Genomic DNA, 21,778 nt, shown 5'->3' on the forward strand with positions numbered 1-21,778 from the left:
CCAAGCAGGTCTAAAACATCCCAGGACTTTGACAGGGAATGCTAGGACAAAGACAATTCTCTTCCTCCATTTTGGATGTAAATGAAGAAGCCCCTGGAAGCCTTAGGATGAAGCCAATTATAGGGACAACAGTGTAGAGAAATGGAAAAAGCTGGGTTGTCAGTGACATCAATGAGCCACTGGATCAAGCCTTGCCTGAAGCACATCCCGCCACTACACTTCTCAGTTGGCTGAGAAATGCTCCCCCCCAAAAAGATATCCACATTCTAATCCCTGGAACCTGTGAATGTTATCTTATAGGACAAAGGCAGGGGAGGGGGGTTCTTTGCAGATGGGATTTAAATTAAGGATTATAGGATGGGGAGATTATCTGGGTGTGCCCCAAATGCAACCACATGTATTCTTTTATTTTTTTTTTAATTTATTTATTTTATTTTTGGCTGTGTTGGGTCTTTGCCGCTGCGCACGGGTTTTCTCCAGTTGTGGCGAGCAGGGGCTACTCTTCGTTGCGGTGACCAGGCTTCTCATTGCAGTGGCTTCTCTTGTTGCCAAGCATGGGCTCTAGGCTCATGGGCTTCAGTAGTTGTGGCTCGCAGGCTCTAGAGCGCAGGCTCAGTAGTTGTGGCGCACGGGCTTAGCTGCACGTGGGATCTTCCCGGACCAGGGCTCGAAGCCATGTCCCCTGCATTGGCAGGCGGATTCTTAACCACTGTGCCACCAGGGATGCCCCAACCATATGTATTCTTATAGGAGGGAGGCAGAGGGAGATTAGACAGACACAGAAAGAAGGCAATGTGACCGCGGAGGCAGAGAGTAGAGTGATGCGGCCACAAGCCATAGAATGCTGGCAGCCACCAGAAGCTGGAAGAGGCCAGGGAACAATTCTCCCCTAGAGCACATCTCCTCTACAAGACAGAGCACAGCCCGGCCGACACCTGGATTTTGGCTCAATGATACTGATTTCAGACTTCTGGTCAGAATTGCGATGGAATAAATTTCTGTTGTTTTAAGTCATCTAGTTTGTGCTAATTTGTTAAAGAAGCTGTAAGAAAAAAATCCAAGAACTAATATATTCTCTTTAATATTTAAGACTGTTTGAATCTGATATTTTGTTAATTGCAGCCCGAAGCAGCCTAACTGATATAGAGCCCCTCTCTCACCCTCCTCTGGTTAAGAGGTAAACTCTACAGAAGGGCCAATGCCCAGTGGGAGGCAGCCAGAGACCCTCCTGATCTTTAGCTGGGGAAATAGGGCTGGGGTGGAGGCAGCACCAAAAGGCTCACAGACTCCAAGCAAAGGCATTATGGGACTTTATTTACAGACAGGTCACAGCAACCAGGGCCCCCACAGGCTCAGGCCAGAAGACTCCAGATATATATACATGTACAGGTCCCAGCACCCAGCAGCACCACAGCCATTGCCAGCCAGGTCCCTGCCAGAGGGACCAAGAGTCAGGCAGTGTCGAGGGCAGGAAAGGGAGAGGGCCCCAGCCCTTGCCAGATATCAGAGGTCACAAGTTGTGGCCCCCAAGCCAGAGGAAGAAACTACCCTCGTCCCTGAATTGTGGACACTGAGTAGTATGACAGGGGAGAGCCCCTCCTGTGTCCAGCCTGTACTCTCAATGCCAGGTCTCGGAACAGAAGTCCCAGTGCCAGCATCTTGGGGCATGGAGACACTGCAGGCCCCCTCCAGGCCTGTCCAGGAGCCGGGTGTGGAGCAGGTGTCCCAGGCCATGGCTGCCCATCACACGGGCTCCCCCAGTTTGCTGGCGGCAGTTGTGATCCGCTTATTTTCCCGGAGGTTTCGGAGGCGGGCACTGAGGCTGCTGATCTCTTCCACGTAGGCCTGGGGCACCCACCCTTTCTCACCATCTGCCAGGCGGACCCCCTCCAGCCAGCCTAAGGGCACATAGGCCAGGAGTTGCATCAGTGGCATCAAAGGAACACCTGGGCTAGGTCTGCGAGGAAACACCTAGGCCCTGATACAAGCCTCGTCTGCACCCCTGGGGCCGAGGTGACATCATCTCAGCATCCCCCAGATCCCGGAAGGAGCATGCCTCTAGCAGACTTGTAGATGAGCTTCTGACCTGTTTTTCCCGACATCCTCTCAGAAGGGATTTCCCACTCTCCCTCATCAGTTACTCTCAATCCTAATCTTTGCAAGCCGGAAGTTCCTCCTCTTGTCTAACTTGATTCTTTTTTTTAAATTTATTTTATTTATTTATTTTTTTTAACTTGATTCTTGAATGCTGTGGTTGACCAACACTTGCATAACCTTTTTCCTGTGCAGTCTTAGCTACCTAGCTACTTCCTGCCCACCGAAGCCCCATCAGGGCGGCCTTCCCAGGAGGCCCCTCTCACCATCACTGGTCTGGGTCCTCACTGCCAGGATGTCAGTCTTCTCCAAGGTCAGCTCGTCTGGCTGCAGTGCCTTGTATGTCCTGACACACTGAACCTGGGGGCGGTCTGAGAGCCCAAGGGAGAGTGAGGGAGTCCCCAGGGTAGGATGGGGCAGGGGGAGGCAGGGAGAGGCAGCAGGAGCAAATAAGGGCTGGGAGGGTAGTCTCTGCTGCTGCTTTTCCTCTGTCCACCCTGGCCACTCTTTTCTCTGACCCTAAACACAAGTTCTAGGTGAATCCAGTCTCTCCCGGCTTCAATACTGCTTCTGTGCCTGGGCTCTCATCTTCCCAGCTCAATTCAATACTTTGTTCCTGACTTCCTGGTCTAACTGCCCCCAGAAAGCCCCCACAAAACAGTAATGGTCCCTTTGTATGTCCCCTCATGCTACTCTGGTGTTCCCTCCAGTCCCTCCTTCTCAGCTGAGATTCAAGCCACATCACTCCCCCATTTATAATCCTCCAGGGCTTCCCGCTCCTCTTAGAATAAAATCCAAAGTCCTCCCCACAGCCTACAAAGCCCTACACAGTCTGGTGTGGCCCCCCTTGCTAACCTCCTCACCTCCCTCATCTTCCCCTCTCTCCTTCGCTCATGAAGCTCAGTCACACTTGTCACCCTGCTGTCCCTCAAACACTCTAGGCTCCCTCCTCCTTCAGGGCCTTTGCACTGGCTGTTCCGCCTTCCAGGAATGATTTTCCCCAGATCTTTTCATGGCTGCCCCTCCCCATCCTTCAGGGGCCTTCCCTGACCACCTCTTTGGAGTGGGAAGTTTACCCTCCAACCCAAACAGGACCTCTAGCTCAAGTCAGAGAATCAGCTCCAGTCCAGGCCCTCAGCCGCTTCTACCACACTAGGTGGGCTGGGAGTATCGGGAAAACCACAGGCCTTGGGGCTAGACCAGCTTATTGGCTGTATGACCTTGCAGGTTACCTAACATTCCTGGGCCTCAGTTTTCTCAGATAGGAAAAATGAATAGGATTTTTGACTAATGACTAATAGGATCGTCATGAGGATTAAATAAAATAAAGGCATATACAAAGCCCCTAGCACCCTGGCACATGGAAGGTACTGGGTGGAAGTGAGTTCCCTACCTTCCCCTTCATTAGCTTAGCCTTAACACCCTCTCTCAGAAACCTTCCAAAGCTACCTGGTACCCACTACACCAAGATGCTCTCTGATGGGGCTGCACCCTAGCTTACCAGCCTCATTTCATACCCAGAGAAGCCTCTGGCTCAACAGAGCAGATCCCTCATCCTACCACCCCCACCCCCATGCCCCAGCCACTCTGGTTCCCGTCCTCTTTGCAACTGATGCAACGCTAGAGACAGACCTGGGTTCCAGTCCCAGCTCTGCCACTTACTAGCTGAACTTGGACAAGTCACTTTACCTTTCTGAATCTGTTTTCTAACTTGTAAAACGGGGACGAAATGGGAGGATGTAAAAGGCTATGTCATCTCCAGGGTGCTACCTGTGCACGTGGAGGTTGGTCTGTCCTATGTCAAGCCTACCCACCCTTCAAGCTTTCACAGAGCTGCCCCTGCCTGCCCCAGGCCAGTTGATCTCTCTTCGCACTAACCCCGCTGGCAACAGGACACCCGGGGCTGGAGGAAAGGGGAGAGCAATGAGGTACCCAGCCCAGGGAATGTGGCTCCAGTGGGGGTAGGGGGCAGGCTGTTACCTTCCCCCTCGCTGATGACCTCCCTGTCCTCCTGGGGGGTAGAGGGGCACATGGCTGAGATCCATCGCTGCTTCTCACTTCTAGGGAAAGGGGGTCTGAGTTGTCACAACATGCAAAGTGCAGTCTCCCAGGGCCAGGGTGGTGAAACCGGAGCTGGGAGAACTGGATACGATTTCCAGACCTGGGACCCAGAATTAGGTCTTCTCTACCCCAGGGCCCACCCACGGCCCTGTTCCCAAGCCGGTGCCCACCCAGCTCTGAGCATAAGAACAGAACAGGTGCAGGACACCCTGGATGCCAGCTCTGCCCATGTCCAGCCTTATGCCACCATCCTGAAGCCAGAGATAAAGGCCTTGTGCCTGCCGGGGGGTCCTCTCCCCACACCCCAGCCCACTCACTCTGTCCGGGCCCTCAGCAGGAACTGGTGCTTCGTGTGCTGCCCATGGAGGAGTTGAAGGAGGAACACGTGGCCAGGGATGCCCTGGAGCTTCAGGCTCAGGTCCTTCACCTGCAGCTCAGCCATCCTGGCGTGGACGAAGACGGCGAATTTCCCCAGCCTGCAGGACCAGAGGAGGCGAGGTCAGCCCGGCCCCCACCCTCAGGACGAGATGAGTTCTGATTGCAAGAGAGGAGAAGGGGTCACCTGTCCCTCTAGGTCCCTCCTCAAAGAAACCTGGCTGCACAGGGCACCGCTTCCCTGGCAGCCAGCAAAGTCCCTAAAAGGAACAGGGGCTCCATTCGTGCTGGCTCACTGACAGAGGTGGAAGGTGATGGAGACCAGTCCCTGGCCCCCAGGCACACTTTCCACTTCTCTCTGAACCTCTTCCTGGAGGCTCTGCTCCAAAGAACCAACTGGGCAGCTCCCCTGATGAGATCTATGGACTGTTTCGTGTCTGACTCTCTAACTGGTAGAGAAGCTGAACTTTGTCTCGTTTGCCGCTGTATCCCAGCGCCCAACACTGCCAGGCCCACTGTTTGGGTCTGATAAACCCTTATGGGAAGGATGCGTGGGTGGGTGGGTCAAGGATGTTCCATAAATTCCTTCATCTCAACCCATCTAAACAAAACCAGTATCTCCTACCCCAAACCAGGTCCCTTCACTGTTCCCCATTCCAGTGAAAGACGCCACCAAGTTGCCCAAAAGGAGACTCAGTCATTCTCACCTCTTTCCTCCCTCTCCCCCGACACCCAACCAGTAGCTGTGTCCTATCTGTCTACCTCCTTATGGTCCCAGAATCCAGTTATCCCCAAGCCCATTACCACTTCTGGAGCATCTACTCTCATTTGGGCAGTTACAAGAGCTTCTGGTCTCTGCCCTTCCGGCCCATTCTCCAAATTGGCCTGGAGTAAATATCACGCCTCTGCTTAACTCCCCATGTTCCCTACTGCCTTCAGAAAGTCTAGCCTTCCTGCCATGACTTTCAACATCCCAACTTCCTTCTCCTGCCCTTCCCCTCTATAAATCCAGCCATACTAGGCTTCATCGTCTCCCAAACATACTCTGCTCTTGTACCCTTCTGTGACTTGGCTATATCCCCCCAAATTCCTCTACCTGAAAAACTCCTACTTATCCTTCAAAACCCAACTCAGATGTTCCTTCCTCTGTGAAACTTTACTGATTCTCACCCCACACCAGGGGATACTACAGTATACTACCCCCTTCCATCAAAACCCTGAACAGGTGGTTATCAGGATGTATTTTCACTGGTCTGAGAGCTCCTACACACTTTGGAGGGCCCAGTATAGAACAGGGATTCAGTGATGCATCATTGAATGAATGAGTAAATCAGCAATGAACTCTTTTCACGGCATAGGATGTCCATCCTTTTCATGGCGTAAGATGTCCCATCCAGCCTTAAGGCTTACATCATTCCAGCAGTCTCTCCCTCATCCCAAACTTATAATAATCAAGACTAATACTGAGTGAATGTTCATTATGTACCAGGCACTCTGCTAAACTCTTCACATATTATCACATTGAATCTCCCTTCTCTTTTACATATGGAAGACAGGATAGTACAATAGTTAAGAGTCTGCGATCTGGCATCAGACAGACCTGGCCTCCTCCTGGCTCCTGCACTTACTAGCTCCATGATCTCGAGAAAAACAAGGGAGACTACTTCTCAGGAAGATGATTAGAGGATTAAAGGGAACAATCCACATAGCATGCCTGGAACAGAATACACTCTCAGTAAATGTTGATCAGTATCATTATGACTCAGGGGAGACTGGGACTCTAGGGTGTGCTTTTAATCTCTGCTCCAATTAGCTTAAGCTCAGAGCAGCTTCAGAGTTCTTGGCACACAGTTCAGCCCTTGATTCTCAGGTCCAGAAGATGGACTTGCCCTGGCTCTGCCTTTCCTAGGGGAACCTCCAAGGCTCAGGGAGCCCTGGGAGCACAGCCTGTCAGATGGACTGATTGTGAGCCCGTTGGCGGGGAAGAAGAGAGCTCCACTCTCATCTACACCCACCCCCGCCCCGACTCACTCCTTCCTCCGGGAGAGCAGCAGGCAGTCGTTGAAGAGGTGCAGGTAGACCGCCTTGCTGGACAGCTTCAGCTTGGAAGGGGGTGCTGCGGGCAGCGGGGCCAGCTCCACCAGCTCCCCGTGCCGAACCAGCCAGCGGGCCTGCGAGATCAGCGGGAAGATCTGGGAGGATAGAGGAGGCAAGCGGGAGCCCAGGTCAGGCCGGGGGCAGCGGGGCAGAGAGCACAGGGCAGGGGATGGGAGGGCTGGACAGTGATGAACTGGCTTGCAGCCCCCAGGGAAGGAGGAGACAGGGCTGTCCCTTCGCGTGCCCCATCCTATCGGCTGCGGTCACGCACCTTGCCCTCAAAGTGGATCTTCTTGCTCAGGTGGATGAGCTCCTCCGTCCTCTTCATGGACTGCACACTGGCATTGCACTCTTGTACCAGCTGGGGAGACCAGAGGTGGGTCACCTGCAGCGCCCCCTACCCCGGCTCCCAGAGCCCAGCCTCAGGCTCCCACCTGGGGACCAGAGACTCTGAAGGCTGGGGCTCCTTTAGAGGCACACAGGGATTCCGGGGAGGCCCTTGGAAGCCAGACATCCCCCGCCCTGCCGAGCTCACCTCCTTGAGTGCATTGAAGGCCTTGGTGGCCATGTCTTCGTCTTCTGAACCCTGTGCTGTCCGTTTCAGGATGTTCTGGAGGGTGGGGTCAGCACAGTGAGGCAGGCTGTGACCTCTCCCAGTGACCCTGCCCAGCTGTGGGTGCCCGGAAGGGGCTGCGGAGGGCACAGCAGCATCTCCCCCACCCAGCCCTCCCCACAGCCTGGTGCCCTCTAGGTACCTCCACCAGCATCTTGAGGCGGGTGATCCTCTGAAACGGCAGGATGAGGAAGGAGGTGAGGGGCAGACGCTGGCACACGGGAGACTCCTCCAGGCGAGCCAGGATGCTGGGGAACTTGGGGTTCTCCAGGCTGGAAAATGGGGAGAGGGGAGGGTCTGCGATCACAGGTGACCCTGAACTTCTGGATCCACGACTCCAGCCACCCCATTTGTCCTTGAGGTGCGTTCTCAGGAGAGAGCCCTTCTCAGGTACCCTTCCCCTCCCAGGTCACCCTTCCTCACCCAGTCCTCTGCGCCTACTGCTGCCTGAGACTCCCCTATCCTCCCCCACCTCCCCTTTCAGAGCCCCCAGCCCTACAGCAGCCGCTGGTAGGTGCGCTCCTGATAGGCCTGGTTGGTGACATAGGGCAGGTAGACGCGGCGGAAGGCCGGACAGTGGTGCAACACAATATCGCACACGCTGAAGCGCAGGACATCGGCCTCCAACCGCTGCTCCAGGTCCTGTAGGAACCTGAAAGGTCAGAGAGGGGTCAGGGCCGGCACCAGGATGAGACCCCAGATATGGGACCCCAGGCTCGGTCCCTGATTCCCGGCGAGGCCAGACCACTCCCTCACCTCTCGCTGGTGCTCTTGACCTCGGGCAATTTGGAGAACAGCCACTGCTTGTCCTGCACCCCCAGACACTCACTCAGCTCGGTCGAGCCTAAGAAGTGGCCCACGGCCACCGACAGGCTGTGGATGTATGAGGCCTCGGACGTAATCAGCTCAAATTTGGCCTGAGTGAGGGCGGACGCAGGATTGAAAAGGCGGAACCAGCCCACGCTGAATGCGACCGCTTCGCCCACCACGCACACCCCAAGCCCTGGACACCACCTCCTTAGACGTAGCTGCACTCCGGTGTCGCCTCCCCTTCTCTAGCCTCACCCAGGATCTGGCGCCAGATGGGGTTCGGAGACACGCCTCCTGCTTCTTGCGATTGTCCAAACCCTACTGCAGCCCTGGTTTGCGCCCTTAGCTCCGCCCATCCAGCCGGGCCCTAGTCTTCTGATGGCCCTGCCCCTCCCTGGTGCGCCCTCCCATGAGCCCCGCCCTCCCTCCGACCCCGCCCCTGCTCTTCTCGCTAGGTCCTGCGCGCACCTTGCGTTTTGCGCTCTGCATGGCTCCCCCAGCCCAGTCCCCGCTTTCAGTGTTCTCTGTCATAAGGCCCAGCCAGATTCCGCCCTTCCTCTGGCCCTGCCCTATCCTAGGCCTTGCCCCGTTGACACCGCCCCTCCATCGAGCTTCCCCACTCGCCTTTGACTCCAGGGCTCCTGCGTCCTCGCTTGCATCCAGCCTCACCTTGTCGTGTTCTAGACCCATCTTCCCCATTGACAGCCCCTCTTTTGTGGCCCCTCTTTCCCCGCTGGATCCCATGCCCACCTACTGCAGTTTGTAGTCCCGCTGGCCGGGTACCCCTGCGGCCCGCGTCGCCTTAGTCCGCGGACCACCTTACTCCGCGGACCACCTACTCCTGACCCCGCCCCTTATGTTGCCCCGGCCTCTTTGGGCCCCAGGACCGCCTCCCACGGCTGGCAGTCCCGCCGGCCCCGCCCGCCGGGTCCCGGCGCCCACCTCCTGCAGTTTACAGTCGCGCAGGCTCAGCGTAGCCAGGACGCCGCTGCCGCGCACGTCGGGGATGTCTTGCCACAGCGAGAAGGTGGAGCCTCGCGCCGAGCGCTGCGCCCGGAAGGAGCTGCTCGGGGAGAGGTTGGCGCGTGGCGGCCCGGGCCCCTCCTCCGCGCCCTCGGCCTCGTCCCCCGGACCCTCCTCCTCGCGCTGCTGCCGCCGCAGTTCGCGGGCGCTGGCCACGTCGCTATATTCCTGGTAGAGGACCGCTGGGCGGGGAGAGGGGCGGGGGAGGGCCGTGGGGCGCCCGCCAGCCCTGCCCGGCTCTTCCCAGGCTCCCCCGAGGGCCCGCCTCGCTTAACCAGCCTTTCCGATGGTTCGGATAGCGGGACTCAGTGAATTCATTAATTCACTCACTCATTCCACGAACACTACTTGAGCACCAATTGCGTGCTAGCCCCTGTGCTGGATACTGAGAGTTCAATTCTCTCCCTCTCACAAGAGCCCTACCTCTCAACTCTCCAAACCCCAGTTTCCCAGTACACCAAAGCCCCCAGACCCTTCCTCGGTGACCCCCTCCCACGTACAGTTAAGGAGGAACCGTGACTGGCGCCGCTCGCTGGCGCTTCTGGAACCCGGAGCCGGCTCTTCCTGCGCATCTAGCCTAAGAAAGGGAGTGTCAGGGCCCTTCTTCACCTGTACCCCGCCTCGGACCCAAGGCCGCAGTGGGAGGTAGTACCTGGGCTCGGGCCAGCTGCCGTGGCCCCCGCTCAGGTCAACAAGAGCCCGCATCGCCATAGCGTCCACCCGCATCTCTACACTGCGCGACTCTCTTCCAGACGCTTTCCCTGGAGGGGGCAAGAGCTGAGGGAGGGTGGCCCCAAGAGTGGCGCTGGGCACCGGGGCACCACCACACTCCAGTTGACCAGGCCCCAGTCTCAGGTATCCAGTGAGCGTGAGCTGTGCCCCACCCCGCGTCTGGCTCTTGGGCTGTTCTTAGGGCCCAGGGGAGGAGGCTGTACCTTCCCGGGCAGCAGCTCCAGGGCCTGACCCTGGGGTCAGTGCCCTGGCTGCCGAATTCCGTCCCAGGCGCAGGGAAGAGTGCAACCGGGTCATCAGCTCAGAGGCTGAGAAGCGCCTCCGCTCAGGCCCCTCGAGGCCCACTCGGGTGGGCCCAGGCAGCTCCAGCGGCCTAGGCTCTGCTGTGCTCAGGGCCTGTTCTGTCGCCTGGCTTGGCTCTAGGAAGACAGCATGGGCCTCAGGGCTGCCAAGGGCCTCTTCTTGCTGGTACACCCGCATCTTGCGCCCTGCAGGGGGAGGTGGGGTGAGAGAGAATAGGCTGGCACCCACTGGGGTCTCTCCTCTCCTCCCTGCCACCGCTCTGTGGCCCTGAGCATCAGCGAGATGTGCCTATGAGAAAGGCCAATGTTTTTGCCGGGTACTTTCCCCAGAGTAATGGGATCAACAAGAGGGGCAGAGAGGAAGCAAAGTGCCTGACTGCAGTTGGCAACGGGTGGGCAAAGGACCAGGGAGGCCAGGCCAGCCACTCACTGTGTAACCTCGGACAAGTCACTTGCCTCCCCTGAGCCACAGTTCCCTTATCACTAAAATCTATCACTTGTCCCACCTATTTGGGGAATTTGGGGGCTTACGGGTCCTAAAAGAGCCACCCAACCTCTTCCTCGTCCTCCCCACCAGGCCACCACCCCCCCACCCTGAGTGACTCACAGGCTGACTTCTTCTCCGAGCCGTGGCTGGCCCGGCGCTGTGGCTGTAGGTGCTGGGAACTCCAGGGTCCCTCCAGAGCTGGGGACTGGGCACTAGGACAGTGTGGCCAGCTGCCAGCCCTGCTGGGCCGCATTCCCCCACCGGTAGAGATCTCGGTGTCTGGGCCTCCTGGGGATGGTGGCCATAGCAGCCCTTGGAGAGGAGCAGGGGTCCCCAGAGACCAGCGGCTGCCAGGTGCCTGCAGCTCCTCTGGAGCGACGGGGAAGAGATCCAGACACACAGGGCTCGGGGGCTGCAGGGTGGGCAACTCCGCAAAGGACAGACTCTCCTGCTGGCACACAGCTACTGGGCGGTGGGCAGTGCCAGGTGGCCCAGCCAGATGGGACTGGAGGGCGGGAGGTGGCCCACAGTCCATTCCTCCTTTGCTCTGCCACCCACCTGGGCCTGCAGGGGAGAAGGCATCAGAGCGAGACACAGGACAGCAGGGCTGGCCAGTAAGCACCATGTCCTGGAGACCTGGACAAAGCCTTGTGTACACACATCCGTACAAGCACACACACACCTTATTATATAGTAATAGCTGATGCTTACTTGGCACTTACTGAATGACAGGCCAAGTACTTTACACATCTTATTTCATTTAATCCTCACAACAACCCCGAGTTGATACTATTATTAGCCCCTTTTTATAGGTGACGAAAGTGAGGCACAGAAGTTGTTATTTGGTAAATAATGGAGCCAGGATTCAAACCCAGGCAGTCTAGCTTCTGAGTCTGTGCTTTGAAGCACCTTGCACATTTCCTAACTCTCACTGACATGCAATCAGACATACAGATACACACATTGTCACACAAACCCATGTCTGTTCCATGCACATCCACACACATTTTCTTCCAAGTATACACATTGACATACATACTTGCACGGATATACTCAGACATTTCTAATTCGCAGGCTCACACACATTTTTATACAAGTACATATATTCACTCAGACTTTCACAAACACATGATGACCCATCAGATATTTCCATATCCACTCAAGTTTTCTCACACTCCTGTTCCATTCACACTCACACACCATGATGCAGATACAAACACACAGGCCCAGAAATCCTTGCTTTGGTGTTACCCAACCTCCCCTCCCGCGCCCAGAGTTGTAGCCTTTAGCGCTGAGTGGTGCCCACACCCATGCCAAGCTGGCTGGGAGGGTCACACACTGGCAGGCAGGCCACCACGCAGATCAGACTGGGCCCTCCCAAGAGACGGGCAGGGAAGTGCCCCAGCCCCTCAGCTTGGGGTGAGGGAGGGGTTCTTCCCTACCCCAGCTCCCCGCCCCAGGATCGGGCCAGGCTGAATGGGTCCTCTCTGGGCAGGACGTCGTCCCGAGGCAGGCTGCCGGAGCCTCAGGACAGGTCTACTGATCAAGGGGTCTGAGCCCCCCAGCCCTTGCCCTGTGGCCCTTTGCCGGCTGCCCTCCTGCAGCCCCTCACCTCTCCAGCCAAGGCCCACAGCTGATGTCGCTCGGCTGCTCCGGCAGGGGAAGCCCTCTCTCTGCCCAGCTGGCTGGGGGAGATCCCACCCAGACAAAGAGTTTGATTCATCAAACCCTGTGGTAAGGCAAGCGGGTAGGGAGGGAGGGAACAGGCAGCGGGCTGGGCGGGGGCCTACCCTAGCCTGGCCTCGCTGTGGGCAGGCTGGGCAGCGAGGACCCCCCAGAGGCCCCTTCAGGCCAAAGGGGCAGTGCCCAGCCTCGCAGGGCCAGGAGACCCAGGAGACAGAGACTGAGAGACCGAGGGACTGAGACCTGGAAAACTGAGACCCTTTAGACAGCAACCCAGAAACCAAGACCCCAAAGCACTCAAAACCAGAAAACCACAGACGCTGAGACATTCAGGGACCCAGAGATGGAGACACAGAGACAGAGACACTGAAAATTTCAGACAGACCAGATATTCAGAGACAGATGTGAAGCCCGGAAAAACTCGGGGAGACACATGGGCAAATGTTTCATGCCCCGCAGGATTGCCAGTCTCGTGGGGAAGCCAGAAATGAAAACAGTTACAATACAGGTTGGCAAGAGCCAACCCAGAGGAACCGTCAGATTAGGGTGCTGGGCTCCGCTCAACCCGGGCATTCCAGGAAGGCATCCTGGAGGAAGTGAGAGTGAACTGTTCTGGCTGAAATACCCAAGGACCCAGGTCCACAGAGATAGGGAGAAAGCCTCGGCCTGAGAGAAACAGTGACAGTGTCAGTGACCCTGGGAGAGAGGGAAAGAGGGGAGGACCCAGTGGAGGACAGCTGGATCTGTGACTGGGTCCCACTCTCTGCAGTCCCTCAACCTGCTTCCCCTGCTTTCTCATCCCCTGCCTGGAGTACAGGTAGGGTGGCTGCTCCTGAGGGACAGTTACTCCTCCAGACCCTCCCCACAGGGAGCAAGTCTCTTCTTATCTGGTAAATGGGACAGTCATGCTTCAAAACGCTAATAGGAGAATTAAGAATAATTTAGGGGGCGCTTCCCTGGTGGCGCAGTGGTTGAGAGTCCGCCTGCCGATGCAGGGGACGCGGGTTCATGCCCCGGTCCGGGAGAATCCCACGTGCCTCAGAGCGGCTGGGCCCGTGAGCCATGGCCGCTGAGCCTGCGCGTCTGGAGCCTGTGCTCAGCAACGGGAGAGGCCACGACAGTGAGAGGCCCGCGTACCGCAAAAAAAAGAATAATGCAGGGGGACTTCCCTGGCAGTCCAATGGTTAAGACTCCTCGCTCCCAATGCAGGGGGGCACAGGTTCAATCCCTGGTCGGGGAACTAAGATCCTGCATGCCTCACGGCGCAGCAAAAAAAAAAAAAAAAAAAAAAGAATAATGCATATGAAGCACCTATCACACAGTGGGAGCTTTGCAGTTGACAGTCATTCTTCTGAGTTTTATTAGTCTTTCTCTAGTCAGATGGATGGCTTCAGCCATCACAGAATTAGGGAAACTGAGGCAGTGAGGGTGAGACACACCCTATTTTGTAGGAGCATGTGGCAGGAGACACAGGGGACCACTGCCCACCAGACAGGTCTCTTTCTCTGCTGGAATCAGAAGTCCTTAACACAGAAGTCCCACTTGCTTCTGTGGGTACACATGTGCAAGAATACACACTCTGCTCCCTTGTATTCTGGGTGATTCTCTCCACTTGGGTTCTGGAAGCCCCTAGAGGGCAGGGAGGAACCCCCTGCCCTTGTCAGTTGCAGGGACAAATGAGCAAAACATGGAACCCTTGGGGCAGGAGCACCCCCAATTTTTTTTTTTTTTTTTCGGTACGCAGGCCTTTCACTGTTGTGGCCTGTCCCATTGCGGAGCACAGGCTCCGGACGCGCAGGCTCAGCGGCCATGGCTCACGGGCCCAGCCGCTCTGCGGCATGTGGGATCTTCCCGGACCGGGGCATGAACCTGTGTCCCCCGCATTGGCAGGCAGACTCTCAACCACTGCGCCACCAGGGAAGCCCGCACCCCCAATTTTTAAAAAAATTTCTTTTTTTGGCCATGCCACGCAGCATGCGAGATCTTAGTTCCCTGACCAGGGATCGAACCTGTGCCCCCTGTCATGGAAGCGCAGAGTCCTAACCACTGGACCACCAGGGAATTCCAAGGAGCACCCCCTATTAAAGCCTCAGAGGAGAAGGCTGAGTAAATGGAGGGGGCGTGTAAGGCCTCCTCAGGGGCCACAAGGCTGGAGGCAGGTCCCTAGGGAGGAAGTCAGGAGTGGGTCAGCCTCCACCTCCGTCCAGGCCAAGGGACAATGAGAATGACCCATCTAGCCAGGATGCCAGCCCTGTGGCCTTCCATGGATGTTGTCCACTCAGCCTCAATGCTGGGGACCAAGGAGGGGCAGAACTATGTTCATAGTGTTTATAGCTTATCCCTGCTAGAAGAAGAAAAAAAAAAAAACCTCAGGAAGAGACTGGCCCCAGGTAACAGAGGGACATTACCTGCCCAAGACATTGTCACGGGATACTCTAGTGCCCACTAGGCAAGGGTCATTCTGGAACCCACAGGGGAAAACCCCTGCCAACGTTCAAGGCCCTGCGTTGACACTGGCCTTAGGCAAATCATAGCCTGGGCCTGGGCCTGAGTGTGCCCATCTGTAGAGCAGCCCCTAGGGCCCCTCTCAGCCACCCCACCTAGGAAACTTTGGTCATCGTGAGTATCTCTGCAGGCTGAGAAGGATGGGCAGGGCCAGAAAGTGTCCCATCCAGTGGGCACTGCTAATCACATGGACAATGGGCCCACTTGGTAAGGCTGGCAGGGAAGGTCCCTGGACACTACTATGGTCCGGAGAAAGCATCTCTGACCTCCTGTGCCCAGCTTTTCCCTTCCCCCTCCCTGGTGCCCCCTGCCCTGCTGCCTGAGGAGTAGGGCCCTGCCAGGGCCCCTCTTCTCCTTAAGGGACAAGGCCAAGTGGGAGGTCATGACTGGAAAGGGAATCCAGGCCAAACAGGCTGTGGAGCCCCAAGAGGCCTTAAGTGTGTGGGAGCCAGGATCAGAGGCCAGGCAGGCTGCACAAAGGACTCGCTTGGGAAGACTGGCGGGAGGAGGAAGGGGTTGCTGGCAGCCAGGTGGGGCCCTACCTCAGCCAGGGAGCTCCGTCCAGCCTCCAGCACGGTCCAGGGCTCCAGGACACCCTGAGAGCTCTGGGGATGCAGCCGGGTCCTCAGGGGGCGATGTCAGCATGGCCCCTGAGCCAGGCAATGCAAGCTCCCGGGTATTGTGTGGGGCAGGGAGAAGGGGAGGCAAGGGCGGAGGGAACCTCGCGGGCGGGCAGGCGGCTGTCTCAACGTGCCTGCTCCCCGCCCCCCTTTCCCAGAACCGGTTTGGCCAGTCTGAGGTACAAGAGGGGGGCTGGAACAATGGGAGTCCTATGCCCAGGAGAGGCTCTGAAGGACCCCAGACCGACATCCTAAAGATGGGGGAGGCACTGCTTTTCCTCCCAGGGGACAGACAGGTCACCCCTCTTCTGGAGCTTCCCAAATGTGAGATGTGCTCAGGGGGCTTCTTGGGGCTGGGGAGCATCCTGGGAGTTTTGCAGAGAAACTCCCAAGCCTTGGTCTCCTCAGGGATCCTGAGAACTCTGCAGTGTGTTGATCCTCTCTGAGCCTGCTACAGCATCTATAAAGGGATCACTCATCTCTATGGTTGGGGACGGAAATCGTGAAAGCCAGTGATGTGACACACCTGGCACCATCCTGGCCATCCTCCCAGCATCACAGCTCCTCATGAATGATCTGTCCTCCCCTGCTACCTGTAATGACCCACCCTCACCATCTCCAACAGCCTCCTCCACCAGACTTCCCAGGCTCTAGTCCACACTGAATGAGCCCTCAAAAAACCAATTCAATGTCCCGAATGGATGAAGAAGATGTGGCACATATATACAATGGAATATTACTCAGCCATAAAAGGAAACGAAATTGAGTTATTTGTAGTGAGGTGGATGGACTTAGAGTCTGTCATACAGAGTGAAGTAAGTCAGAAAGAGAAAAATAAATACCGTATGCTAACACATATATATGGAATCTAAAAAAAAAAGAGGTTCTGAAAAACCTAGGGGCAGGTCAGGAATAAAGACGCAGATGTAGAGAATGGACTTGAGGACACGGGAAGGGGGAAGGGTAAACTGGGACGAAGTGAGAGCGGCATGGACATATATACACTACCAAATGTAAAATTGCTAGTGGGAAGCAGCCACATAGCACAGGGAGATCAGCTCTGTGCTTTGTGACCACCTAGAGGGGTGGGATAGGGAGGGTGGGAGGGAGATGCAAGAGGGAGGGGATAGGGGAATATATGTATACATATAAATGATTCACTTTGTGATACAGCAGAAACTAATACACCATTGTAATGCAATTATACTCCAATAAAGATGTTAAAAAAAAATTCAAATAGCCCAGTGGTATGCAATCTTTGCATGCCTTCTTTTTTTTTTTTTTGGCCACGCAGTGAGCCTTGTGGAATCTTAGTTCCCCGACCAGCAATTGAACCCCCCGCCCTGGCAGTGAAAGCGCCGGAGTCCTAATGGACCACAGGGAATCCCCTTCGCATGCCATTTATTTGAGCAATTGGTAATTGCCAGACACTTAATATGAAGATGTATACAAATACTAATACTCACGTTGCTTAACAACTCTTATTGTACACTCACTGTGTGCCAGGCACTGTTCTGAGCACTTCACATAAATAATCATTTAATATCCACCACAACCCAGATAGATACTGTTACTGCTCCTACTTACCAGATGAGGACATGAGACTTGTACATGTTAAGTACATTATCCCATTTAAATCTCTCATCAGTTCTATGAAGTCCCTATCTTACAAATGATGAAATTGAACTTGCCCAAGGTCACACAGCAAATAAAAGTCAGAATTCATATTCAGACCCAGGTCTGTGACTCCACCACCAATCTGTGCCCTTAACTACTGCCCAATACTGTCTCACCAGGCTTTGCGGAGGATCTGGTGAAAAGTGTGTGGAAGTCCATTGGGAGGTGTCTCAGCTGACCTAACTATAGACACTTTCATTACTATTGACACACTACAGGTCTTGATGAGCATACAGGGCAGGAGGTCCACGCCCAGACCCTAATGAGCTCTCCCTTACCAACTGCTGACCATTCAGTTCAGAGAGGTTAGGTCCCTTCACTCCTTCATATCCACTTCGCCCCCCAGAGCACAGTCACATAATGAGGAGACACTGCAAAGAGTGGTTGGGGACCAGATGTCCATGGAGAGGTGGCACGCTGGGGCGCAGAGAGGATTATTGTCAGCGTTGCACATAGAGCAGGACACTGGAAACATGAAGAGGGAGGCAATGCAGGACTAGGGGTCTTCAGAGAACCCCAGCCCTCTCATCCCAACTCCAGGGCCGACCTTGGGGCCGCTGGCCAGGGTACTGCCCAGACCCCTAGCTGGAAGCAGAGGACCCCAAAGGAGGGAGGATCCTGGGGGAACTAGGGTCTTGGAAGGGCAGTCTCTCCTCACTCGACCCTACGTCCTGGGCTCTGGGAACAGCGCCCTTGCTGCAGTGGACGGAAAGCAAGGCTAGGTCAGGCTGAGCAGGAGGGCCCTCCAGAGCAGAAGCGACAGTGGTGGAAACAGTGTAAAAGAAGGGGCGTGGCGTGCGCGGAGCTGGATGAAGAGGGAGGCCAGGCGAAAATTTGAGGGCGAGCGGCCAATCCTCCCCCTGGGCGAGGCCAAACAAGAGGGCGGGGCAAGAAAGCAGAGCCTAGGCCTGGGGGCAGGCATAGGGGCGCGGTCAGAGGGGTGGGGCCAGGGTCCGTGGGCGGTGCTAACCGAAAGTAGCGCCTCCCTGTCGTCCTCCAGCGCCTGCTTGGCCAGGTAACGCTCGCGCTTTATCTTGGTAGCCAGGGCGGCTGGCACGTCGGGCACGAGCCAGGCGATGAGGCCCAGGAAGAACACCACGTGCTGGGGAGAAGGAGGGGCCAAAGAGAAGGACTGTTTTAGCAATCTTAATCTGCCGAGCGTTTACTAAGTGCAAGGCACTATTCTGAGGGTTTCCGGGTATTCATTCAGTTAATCCTCACAACTCTAGGAGGTGAGTAAATTACTTCCCCTGTTTTACCTGTAAAGAAACCGAAGCATAAAGAGGTCCTCATTTGCCCAAAGACAGGGAGGTATAATTCGAACCCCTTAACACTAGGGACCCTGTTAGAATCAGAGCTAGAGAAAGAGGATCTTGAGCAAAGCTGGAAGGAGCTCCAGGGCTGTTGCCAAGAGACAATAATAGTAGTAGTCGTGACATTAATTCACTGCGCACCCACTATGCTGTGCAAGTACTTGCCACTGAATCTTCAGAGCGATCCTATGAAGTAGATCCTATTCTGTAATATACCCCGTTTACAGCCAGTCAGCCGCACAGCCTGAACTTGGACCCGGGTCCGTCCGACGCACAGATGGCTGAGCCTACCTCGAAGGCGATGATGAAGCCCAGACGCACAGCCAGCAGCTTCCAGTAGAAGAGGGTGAGATTCCTCTGAGCGTCGCGAAAGCCCTTGTACCTGGGTTGAGGAGGGCGCGGGGTCCCGCGAGGTTCTCGACTCCGCGACCGGCACTCCCACCCCTCCCCACCCTAGAGCCTGGCCCTGCCAGGTTAGCAGTACTCTCAGCCAGCTCTGCCCTCTAGCCGCCCCCTAGACTCAGCTTCCTGCCCTCCCAGTTAGGCCCCGCCCCACCCCTCCCACAAGCTCACTGCCCCGCCTCCAGATTCAGCACCCCGCCCCCAGCCAGGCCCAGCGGGTCCGCAGACTCAGGGCCCCGCCCCTCCCAAGCAGGCCCCGCCCCACCGCGTTCAGCCCCGGCCGGTCGTTCTCCCACCTGCAGGGCGTGTGGTTGCCCTAGGCAAGGTAAGCAGGGGGTGTGGGCGCCAGCATGAAGTTGACGTGGCAGGAAGTCCGAGGTGAAGGCCATGAGGAAAGCCTGCAAGGGGGCTTCACAGGAAGGCCGTCCCGCCTTTCAGGGCCCAGTCTCCTAACTCATCCCCGCCCAGGTCCAGCCCCACTCCCGCAGGCAGGAACCTGTGCCCGAGGATCCTAGCCTTCTGCCCCTATTTCCCAATCTCTCACCCTGATTTCCACCCTCAGCCCCCATTTCCCTATTCCCGAGCCTCCTCCCAGTCTCTGATCTTCATTTTCCCCTCTGACCCTGTATTTCCCTCCTTACCCCCCTCTCCTCACATTCACGATGACAGAAAGGTAGGCAATGGCTTCAAGCAGGAGCAGCCGGGTCCGCTCAGCCGCCAGCCACCAGTACTCACACAGAACTTCTGGGTGTCCGGTCGGATCTCCACCCAGTTGTTGAGCAGAGCAAATAGGGGTGCCGGTGGGAAGGCTGCCACGAAGATGGTGATGAACCTAGACTGCAGCACTGGAGTTGGGGAGTGTCAGGCCTGGGGTCACCTCCCCTGCTGGGCCAGGCCCCCAGGAACCCTGCTGGGCCTGGTACTGCTGGGCCACTGCTCACCCATCTCCAGGTATTCATCAAACTGGCCCTTGAACTCAATGAGCTCACAGTCCTCCTCCCAGCGCCGCTGCTCCTGCCTGATCTGGGTGTCCTGCAGCCCGGCCAGGTGTCTCTTCTGCCGCCAGGTCTTCAGCTTCCTGGGACCAGACAATGCCATTTCTATCCTCCCACTCCCTTAAAGATAGGCACCATGATAATTCACACTTTACAGAGGAGGAAATGGAGACTCAGAGACCTGGCCCAAGGCTCCCCAAGTTGTAAATGGTGCAACCAGAGCTCAAGTCCTGTTTGTTAGACTCCAGAGTCCAGGGCTCTTAAACTCTGTGCTTCCTACATGGCCATCCTCGGTCTCTGAAAGCCCTTCCCCAATCTAAAATGCTAATAGAAAGCCCTCCTCTTTCCTGTTCAGCATATCATTTAATCCACTCAACTCTCTTGGAGAGGTATTATTGTCCCCATTGTACAGGTGAGCAAACTGAAGCTTAGAAGCAAAGCCAGAGCTTACAGGAGGCAGAACTAGGACTTATGTTCCAGGGTCCTGACCCCCATGGTGGGGGGTGGTTTCTGCTTTGCTCTCATAAAGGCCCCCTGCCCCAGCCTGACTAGGCCCAACCCCCAGATCATCCCCTGCGCTCACAGCACAACGAACTCCTGCACGTTGCTGACCAGCTGTTTGCCCACTGTGATGATGAAGAGCTGTTGAGCAAGCTCGAGAAGTCAGCCTCCAGGCTCACTGTGATTGGCAGACACGCAGCACCTTACTCAGGGCTTAGGGGCTGGCCCCCTACTCCTTGGAGGCCCCAGAGGCAGATCCTGCCCTGCCAGGCCTGAGGGTGTGATGCCCCCCGCCGTCCCGCAAGAGCTGGCTCTCTAAGGATACTCACGTCCTCGTTCCACATGCCAAGCAGCCTGCCGTGCTCACCAGGGTATCCCACAAACCTGTAGACCTACCGCATCTGTTGGCAATGTGCCCACCCCTTCTGGAGCCAGGCCACAGCTAAACTCCACGCTGAGGCTGACCTCTCTCCCTGCCCACCCACTGAGAGATAACTCTGGTGACCGGGCTGCTGGGAGGCCTTGTCCCACCGCCCCCAACTAGGCTATGTTCCCAAGGCCTGTTGGGACCATGGCCCATATCTACTGCTCAACCCATAAGAAGTCAATTGGGTATTTCTGGCCCAGGAAGAGGGAGTCATGCTGCTGGTGGGGGGAGGGGTGGTTCTTTTGGTGATTCTCCCTCCCATTCCTGCCAAATGACAATGGCAATTACACAGTAACACCACCTCCTGGGAGTCTAGCCCTTGAGGACTCCTGACCCATCCTTGTTAAAAACTGGAAGCTCCTAGAGGGAAGGCCCAGCTCTGGTTCATTTCTGTGTCCCCAGCATCCAGTCCAGACTGCTCAGTGGAAAGGCGACCACAAAGATGGTGATGAAGCCAAATGTCAGCAATGGGAGGTTGAGTGAATGAATGAATGCAGGTGTTCGAGTTTCACATTTACCCAATGATGCACTGGAATATTACAGTTGAGAAAATTGAAGCCCAGGGATTTCCTTGGGGCAGCGGTTCAGACTCCATGCTCCCAATGCAGAGGGCCCAGGTTCGATCCCTGGTCAGGGAACTAGATCCCACGTGCATGCCACAACTAAGAGTTCACATGCTACAACTAAGGAGCCTGCGAGCCACAACTAAGAAGCCTGCCTGCCACAACTAAGACCCAGCACAACCTAAATAAATAAACATGTTTTTTAAAAAATTGAAGTCCAGGGAAATCAAGGACCAACTTCAAGGTCAAGACCTTGGTATAGACAAATCTAGAGGCTCAAGGATGCTGCCACTCTGCTGGCAAATCATCTGAGAGTCGACAGCCTTGGTGGGGGTGGGGGGGGGAGTCCTCACCTGCCTTTGAAGAATGCCACAAAGAAGGGAGAGGAGTAGATGGACTCCCCTGGCGGTCCAGTGGTTAAGGCTCTGCACTCCCAGTGCAGAGGACGTGGGTTCTATCCCTGGTTGGGGAAGATCCAGTATGCTGTGTGGCGTGGCC

The 21,778-nt window shown here is 56.1% G+C and overlaps 1 protein-coding gene and 1 long non-coding RNA gene across 3 annotated transcripts; one reads left to right on the forward strand and one right to left on the reverse strand.

Annotated features, from left to right (window-relative positions):
* Nucleotides 1-1,083: 1,083 nt before the first annotated feature.
* ARHGEF19 (Rho guanine nucleotide exchange factor 19) lies at nt 1,084-19,183 on the reverse strand. Of its 2 annotated transcripts, XM_069540766.1 has the most exons (18): nt 19,091-19,183; nt 18,684-18,774; nt 18,050-18,181; nt 10,715-10,963; nt 10,009-10,293; nt 9,726-9,834; nt 9,574-9,650; nt 8,993-9,255; nt 7,997-8,157; nt 7,740-7,892; nt 7,383-7,512; nt 7,163-7,237; nt 6,899-6,988; nt 6,562-6,722; nt 4,473-4,631; nt 4,075-4,154; nt 2,361-2,465; nt 1,084-1,898 (listed from the first exon to the last, which is right to left on the reverse strand). In XM_069540766.1, the coding sequence occupies exons 1-18, from the start codon at nt 19,181-19,183 to the stop codon at nt 1,744-1,746; spliced, it is 2,568 nt and encodes an 855-aa protein (XP_069396867.1). In that variant the 3' UTR covers nt 1,084-1,743. The 2 variants fall into 2 exon arrangements, with proteins under 2 accessions (XP_069396867.1, XP_059871096.1); XM_060015113.1 differs by lacking the exons at nt 18,050-18,181; nt 18,684-18,774; nt 19,091-19,183 and having other exon boundaries at nt 10,715-11,157.
* On the forward strand, nt 18,182-21,449 carry LOC138414109 (uncharacterized). Its single transcript, XR_011246518.1, has 3 exons — nt 18,182-18,311; nt 18,620-18,738; nt 21,120-21,449. It is a non-coding gene; the product is annotated as an uncharacterized lncRNA (long non-coding RNA).
* Nucleotides 21,450-21,778: the final 329 nt, after the last annotated feature.

This window comes from Delphinus delphis, chromosome 1, assembly GCF_949987515.2.
Source record: "Delphinus delphis chromosome 1, mDelDel1.2, whole genome shotgun sequence".
Taxonomy (NCBI): Eukaryota; Metazoa; Chordata; class Mammalia; order Artiodactyla; family Delphinidae; genus Delphinus; species Delphinus delphis.